At 51.3% G+C, this 7,886-nt stretch overlaps 1 protein-coding gene across 1 annotated transcript in view; it reads left to right on the top strand.

Annotated features, from left to right (window-relative positions):
- The first annotated feature begins 119 nt into the window (after positions 1 to 119).
- The window catches only part of LOC109916362 (protein spinster homolog 1-like), an 11,334-nt gene continuing 3,567 nt past the window's right edge, over positions 120 to 7,886 (top strand). The window contains exons 1-3 of the mRNA XM_048592358.1: positions 120 to 193; positions 3,040 to 3,176; positions 7,474 to 7,625. Of these exons, the coding sequence (XP_048448315.1) occupies positions 3,057 to 3,176; positions 7,474 to 7,625 (272 nt within the window). The 5' untranslated portion in view covers positions 120 to 193; positions 3,040 to 3,056. The remainder of the gene's footprint in view (positions 194 to 3,039; positions 3,177 to 7,473; positions 7,626 to 7,886) is intronic.

The raw sequence follows: 7,886 nt of genomic DNA, 5'->3' as shown, positions 1-7,886 counted from the left end.
AGAGGAGGCCTGGTTAGTGGGGGAAGGAAGGGAGAGGCAGAGGGGAGTGGGGCCGAAGAGAGGACGGAAAAGGAGAGTGTGATCACGAACGCTGTGTCTGATATCTCCAAAACCTTCCCGTCAACAGGAGTGTTGCCTGACATTGAGGAGTACTTCGACATTGGGGACAGCAGCTCAGGATTACTGCAGACAGGTATGTTGTTCTGACGAAGGGTCACCAGACCCGAAACGTTAACTGTATTTTCTCCTTCACAGATGCTGCCAGACCTGCTGAGCTTTTCCAGCAACTTTGTTTTTGTTCCTGATTTACAGCATCTGCAGTTCTTTTGGTTTTTATGTTACACACTCAGTCTGTTACTCGCTCTCTATTATCTGTCACTCTACATAAACCACCCCGAGCACTTCAGTTAGCTTCCAGTCTGTAACCCACACCCAGGTATCTGTACAAATCAGGACCATACCATTCAGGAGAGATGTTAGGAGTCACTTCTATGCACAAAGGGTGGTAGATGTTTGGAGCTCTCTTCCTCCAAACAGCAGCTGATGCTAGATCAGTTGTTAATTTTAAATCTGAGAAGAGATAAAGTTTTTGTTAAGCCAAGATATTAAGGGACATGGGCCAAAGGCAGTTAGGCCGCAGAGCAGCCATAATCTCATCGAATGGTAGCTGTGATGTGGAGTAGCGGTGTTGGATGAGAGGGGACAAAGTCAGAAGTCACACGACACCAAGTTATTAGTCCAACAGGTTTCTTTGAAATCACAAGCTTTCAGAGCGCTGCTCCTTCGTAAGGTGAAGTGACCTGCTCCTGTCCTGATGATGTTGTGTGTATAAGTCTGTCCTTAACCCTGTTTGTAATTCGATCCTGGTATATGTTGCTCAACACCTTCCCCGCTCAATTTCATTGCAGTCTGTAACCCCCCCACCACGGCTGTCTCTTGTTCTGTGTGTAAACAACCCTGGACCCCTTGATGAGACTGGAGATATGGTTTGAAAGGGAGCAGCAACAGGGTGTCACAAAATAAGGTGTTTTCACGTAGCCCGCGTTCAGGTCAGAGACGCCGGGGGGTTGGAGAGGCAGGGTCTGTTCAGACTGGCAGGAGGGACCGGGATTGTGACGGGAAAAGGCAGAAGGTGCAGGCTTCCAGGGAGGACAGTGCTCAGCGTTAAGCCCTGTCGTTTTCAGCAAGCTGGCACAGGCCCGGTGGGCCAAACGGCCTCCCTCTGTGCTTGCAAGCCGGGCTGCTTCAGGTGGGAATGTGCTCTGTTGGTTGTCATATGACTCCTTCACATGAGCTTCACATGACTCGGTGACTCACCCAGTAGAGACTGAAACAGCTGAGCAAGTGTGTCTGCTGCTTCTGTGAGTATTTTGTTAACCCTTAGTGTCAGAGAGGACAAGTTTGTATTGTCTGGCTATTCGGCGCCAACGCCTCAGTCACACCACACGCATCATCCTGGCACCCCTCTGTCTTCCCCTCTTTTATTTCCCTCTTTTTTTTTCTTGCTTTGTTTTTCTCTCTACGCAGTCTGCCGCTACGCACTGCATATTGTTAGTCACTAATAGTACCCGTCAACAGCTATTGATCCTCCTAGCCAGATCATTACCAACTCCTTTGTCTGCCCAATTGCTCTTCCCTCACTTGGGGATCTTTCCCTACCTATCAATTACTCTTTACCCCCTCCCTGTACCCTATCTAACATTTTCTGAGCTACTATCAGTTCTGAGGAAGAGTCACCAGACATTAACTCTGATTTCTCTTCACAGATGCTGCCAGACTTGCTCAGTTTTTCCAGCAACTTCTGCTTTTGATCCTGATTTACGCCTCTGCAGTTCTTTCGGCTTTTGTTTTTTTTCTCTCTCTGCCTAAGTGCTGAGGGAGCGGGCACTGTCGGAGGGTCAGCGCCGAGGGGGTGCCGCGCTGTCGCAGGGGCGGCGCTGAGGGAGCGCCGCGCTGTTGGAGGGTCAGCGCCGAGGGAGCGCCGTGCTGTTGGAGGGTCGGCGCCACGGGAGCTTATAGAGTCAGAGATGTACAGCATAGAAACAGACCCTTCGGTCCATCTCGTCCATGCCAACCAGATATTCTCTATTACTGTAATCCCATTTGCCAGCATTTGGCCCATATCGCTCTAAATCCTTCCTATCCATGTCCTCATCCAGATGTCTTCTAAATGTTGTAATTGTACCAGCCTCCACCACTTCCTGTGGCAGCTCATTCCATACATGCATCACCCTCTGCTTTAAAAAATTGCCCCTTATACCCATTTTAAATTTTTCCCCTCTCACCTTAAACCTACGCTTCTCTAGTTTTGGACTCCCCGCTACACTGGGATGAAGACCTTGGCTATGCACCATATCCACGCCCCTCATCATTTTATAAACCTCTATAAAGTCACCCCCTCAGCCTCCGACACTCCAAGGAAAACAGCCCGCAGCCTCTCCCTGTAGCTCAATCCCTCCAACGTCCTTCTCCAAACCTTTTCAAGTTTCACAACATCCTTCCTCTAGCAGGGAGAGCGGGATCGAACGCAGTATTCCCAAAGTGGCTTCACTGACACAGCCGCAACATGACCCTCCGAACTCCCTACACTCAACGCACTGACCGATAAAGGCAGGTGTACCAAACACCTCTGGCACTGTCGAAACCCCTTTGAGGGGTTTCTTGTCACCTTGGCACAAGCGATGATGCCCTTGACAGGGCAACGTCACAAATAAACACAATCGGGAATTCAGGAGAAACGCCTCTCCCCTGGATTGTGGGGCACAGTGATCCTGGGTCTCACTCCTGCCGGGAGAGCTCCTGGGCTTTGTGGGGGTTGGGGGGGGTGTATGGTTTGGGCATGGATTGGCACGACGAGTGGGATTTGCTGGGGTGTTGAGACGGAGGGGTGTGGGAGCCATCTCTCACAGGGGCCGTGGACGGTACTGTTGAGCCGAAAAGAGGGACCAAAGGGAGTGGGAGGTTTTGGAGTCGGAGTCCCATTGGGAACCACCTGCCCCGTTTCCTCACGGTTCCGTCTTTCTCTCTTTCCGCGTGTAGTCTTCATCTGCTCCTACATGGTGCTGGCTCCCATCTTTGGTTACCTGGGCGACCGCTACAACAGGAAGTGGATCATGAGCGGTGGGATTCTCTTCTGGTCCGTTATCACCTTACTGAGCTCCTTCATTCCGAAAAAGGTAAGCCCCTGACTCAGGGATGGGGGGACCGCGACCCCAGGAGACCTTGTGCCTTCATCGCCCACCCCACCTCCCAAACTCTCCTTATTCCCCCATCCTAAGAGAGTGGTAGGGGCGTGGAATGCATTGCCGGAGAGGGTAGTGGAGTTGGCCTGATTAGGGGCATTTAAGCGGCTTTTAGACAGGCACATGGATGATATTATAAAGTAGGGGTGGAGGTTAGAAAGACCATAGGTTTAGGGTAAAAATTCGGCACAACATCGTGGGCCGAAGGTCCTGGACTGTGCTGTACAGTTCTATGTTCTATCCTCCCTCCCCCTGCGTCGTGTTTCCCCCCAGGACCCTCCCGATTCAGACTCACCCACTCCCTCGCTGACCCTTTCTTTTCGCTTTCACCCTCGCCCTCTGATTCCGTGTCCCCCTTCTCCCTCTGGGACAACCCTACCCCTCAATTTCCCAGACCCTGTCTTACGCCATCCCCCCTCACCCCTGCACCCTCTGCTTCTGGGTCCTGGTCTATCCAGGAGCCTGCCCCCAACCTCAAGACCCCACTGTTTCCAGCTACTGCATTCTCTGGGGGACCAGCCCTGGGCCTTCTCTTCCCCCTCCCCTCTCCCTCCCTGGGAGGCTGTAGCAATGCAAGTGAGTATATGAATCCTGCTCAAATGTTACGGGAGTTTCTGACTTGGCCGCCTTTGTCAGACAGCGTTCCAAGCTGCCCCCCCACCCCGGCTTCTCTCGTCCATCTCCTTCTTACCGTGTGCCCCCTGGTTGTTGACCCCTCTCCTTGCAAATGTGCCCTCCTGTCCTTCCTAACCAGGCCCCTCAAAATCTCTTGCACCTCTATCAGATCCTATGTCAACCTTTGCTGCCTCAAACAAGACCACCCCAGCCTGACCACTCTACGTAGGTCCAACTGTCCAGCCCAGGCAACATCCTGCTGAAACTCTTCTGCGCCCTCTGTCGCATCCCTCTTGTAATGTGGGTTCCACAACTGCACGTAATACTCAGCCTCGATTAGAATCCAGACTGTAACCCGCTTCCAGGGGCTTGTTATTCTGTATATAAACCACCCCGAACCCCTCGATCAGATTCCAGTCTGTAACTCCCTCCCGGGGTATCTGTTATTTTGTATATAAACCACCCCGAACCCCTCGAGTGGATTCCAGTCCTGGCTATCCATTATTCTTTTTAGAAATGTACACATGCCTGTGGCCTAACCAGCATCACCTCCCTGCTCGTAAGGCCTTACAGCTCAGCTAATAATGGCAAGTATCCAATATGCTTGCCTTTCCTTGTCCTTGTGCCTTCAGGGATGGTGTGGGTGTGTATCGCAGTGTCCCTCTGACCTTCCGTACTCTCCAGGGCTCTAACCCTCGCGTTGTCATTTCTTGCCCTGTTGGCCCTCCCCGACTGCATGACTCCCACCCTTCCCTGGGTTGAAAATTCCACTCACCCTCTGCTCTGCCCAGCCTTCCAGCCTGCTGGCAGTCCGTTTTACAGTCGCCCTCCTCGTCACAGTTTACCATCCTGTTGATTTCTGCGTCGTTACAGACTTCTTGATCATAACCCCACATTTGAGTTTGAGTTATTAACATACGCCTCAAGCAGCAAAAGCCCAAGCTCTGGGCCCAGCGAGACTCCACCGGAAACTTAATTCCGGTCTCGAAAGACAATGATCGACCCTCGCCCGTTGCTTCCTGCCCCTCCGGTCTGGCGTGCTACTGTGCCTTGTGTCCTCAGGGCTCGTTCTTGCTTGATCAGCCTGCTGTGAGGGACCTTGCCAAAAAGCCTTTCTAAAGACCACAGAAACCAAATCGAGCACATTCCCCTTGCTCTGGTACTGCTGGTTACCACTTCGAAATAATTCGATCGAATCGTTCAAACACTGACTTCCCCCAGACAGATCCGCGCAGATTCTTTCTGGTTAAGTGCGGGTATGATTCTATCCCTCGGAATTCTTTCTGATACCTCCATCCCCACCCTGAGGTTAGACTGACCGGTCTGCAATTTCCTGGTCTGTCACTTCCTCGATTTCTTCGGGTTATTACGGGGCTCTGCCCCTCTACTCCTGTGACACCTCAGATGTGGCCAAAGAGTATTTGAGAATTACTGTCAGAGCCCTTGATATCTCCATCCTCACCCGCCCTTGACAGCCTGGGATACATCTCAAGAAGGGTTTATCCACTTTTAAGGCTGTTACACCTGCTCATGCCTCTTCTCTCTCTCTACATTAATTCATTTTAATACTTCACGGACTTCTACCCTGAGCTCTGTTATTCTTTAGCGTTATAATTATTTCTTGAAGGCTGGTAGTGCAGACTTGAAGGATCTGTTCTTTATCGCATGATTATGTCCGCGTTTTCAAATTCCCCCCACACACCTTATCTCTATGGTCTCTAATAGGCCCTGCCCTTTGCCTAGTTGTTCTCTTCTTGTTTATAGGTTTAGGTTTTCCTTTATTTTACAAACGTTCTCTCATAAACTCAGCTTTCCCAAATTCCTTTTCGAGCTCCTGCAACCACGCCCTCACCACCCACCCACCCCGCCATTTGTTTTATATTCCTCCTGGGACTCTGCTGCGTGAGCCATCTGTAACTGCCATGGAGTCATACAGCACAGAAACGCGCCCTTCAGCCCATTATGCCTATGCCGACCAACAAACGCCAAACTACATTAATCCCATTTACCTGCGCGTGCTCCATTGCCTGCTCTGCCCTGGCATGTTCTTCGTCCTGACCTTTGTGTCCCTTGACAACAAGGGTTCTCCACTTTTGTCTTTACAGAAACATACTTGCTCTGCGCTCTCTCTGTTTCCTCCTTCAATACCGCCCACCGCTCTGACGCAGTTTGATCTGCAAGTAGTTGCTCCCAGCCCACTTCGACCAAATGGGATCTTACCATGGTCATACTCCCAGTTTAGAGCTTCCGTTACACGCCCCCGGCCCACCCTTCCCCTTTTCCATAACTGTCCCAAATCCGACTGAGTTACGACTGCTATCTCGCAGGCGCTCCCCAGCTGATGCATCTTTGACCTGCCCAGGCTCATTTACAAATCTCAGCTCCAGAGCTGACCCCTCCCTGGTTGGGCTTTCAACGTACTTCCTGAAACAAAATAATTTGCCTGGTTACGACGGAAAAATTGTGTTCCCAACCTACCTTGCACACTAATACGGTCCCAGATAAGGTGTGGGTAATGAAAATCCTCTACCATTACTGCTGTGGTATACTTGTCTGAAATTTGATGCCCTGTTTGATCTGCTCTATCCCCCTGTTTGAAAGCTGATCAACAGGGTGTTTGCCCCTTTGTTTTGCACCACGAACCATTCAATCAATATATCATCTCCCCCCTTACTGCTAGAATTTTACAGGACAGAGGGAGGCTGTTCAATCCACCGTATCTGTCCCGGCTCCTGAAAGAGCTACCCAGCTAGTCCCACTCTCCAGCCCTACCTCATCTCTTTCAAATATATATCTTGCTCTCTTGTTGAAATCTATGGGATCAGCTTCCGTCACTCTCCCAGGAAGCACATTTCAAATCCTAACAGCTCTCTGCGTAAAGAAGTTTCTCCTCGTCTCATTCCTGGCTGTCTTGCTGACAGTGTTAAAATTGCGACCACCTAGTTGTTGACATACCAGCTAGTGGAAACAGAATATCCTCTTTACCCTGTCAGAAGCGTTCATAATTTTGAACACCTCAATGAGATTGCCGCTTAATCTTCTCTGCTCCAAGGAGAATGAGATTAATTTCCCTGATCTTTGCCTGTACCTAAAATCCCCCGTTCCTGGCGTCAGTAAATCTCCATAGCACTACGTTCAGGGCTTTAATGTCTCTCCGTAAGTAACATGCCAGGAACTGAGTGCGATCAATATTGCAACACAGCTCCTATCTATTCGCCAATCACGTCTTGAAGCCAAGTCTATGTCATTGACGTGATAGCACGTGCCCACCTGTGCCCTTGTCTTGTCTCGTTCCCCAGGCCCCAGTACTTGCCACTTCCTTCTTTTCGGTCGGTACTATGTTTCCTTTGACTCCCGGCGTCCCTCGCTCGCATTTTAACGCCCGAATCTGTCGCCGATTTGCTCCGGCCAGGTTAATCCCTCACGATGCCGCCTCATTGTGGGTCAACCATGCCCACAGTTGCTCCCCACCCCCTACCCCCCTGTTGAGGGGTGGACATGTATGACCTGACATGTTGATGTTGTGGTGGGAGTGGGGTGGCGTGCGTGTGTGTCTCTCTCTCTCTCTCTCTCTCTCCACCCCCCATCTCCCTCGCCTCTTCTTTGCCTCCCGTAGTTTTTCTGGGCGCTGCTCTTCACCCGTGGGCTGGTGGGGATCGGAGAAGCCAGCTACTCCACCATTGCCCCCACCGTCATCGCTGACCTGTTCGTGGGAGACCTCCGCAGCCGTATGCTCTCGATATTCTACTTCGCCATCCCCGTGGGCAGGTAGGAGTCTGTCAGATTCAGTGTGGGCGCGTGGATGGGGAGGGGGCTTCACTCTCTATCAGTCTCTGTGTGAGGGAGGGGGCTTTACTCTGTATCAATCTCTGTGTGAGGGGGAGAGGGGGCTTTACTCTGTATCGGTCTCTGTGTGAGGGGGAGAGGGGGCTTTTCTCTGTATCGGTCTCTGTGTGAGGGGGAGAGGGGGCTTTACTCTGTATCAGTCTCACTGTGTGAGGGGGAGAGGGCGCTTTACTGTGTATCAGT

The sequence above is a fragment of the Rhincodon typus genome, unplaced genomic scaffold (assembly GCF_021869965.1).
Source record: "Rhincodon typus isolate 14 unplaced genomic scaffold, sRhiTyp1.1 hic_rhity00001073, whole genome shotgun sequence".
Taxonomy (NCBI): Eukaryota; Metazoa; Chordata; class Chondrichthyes; order Orectolobiformes; family Rhincodontidae; genus Rhincodon; species Rhincodon typus.
Note: the sequence above shows the minus strand (reverse complement) of the source record. Positions and strands in the feature narration are given on the sequence as shown.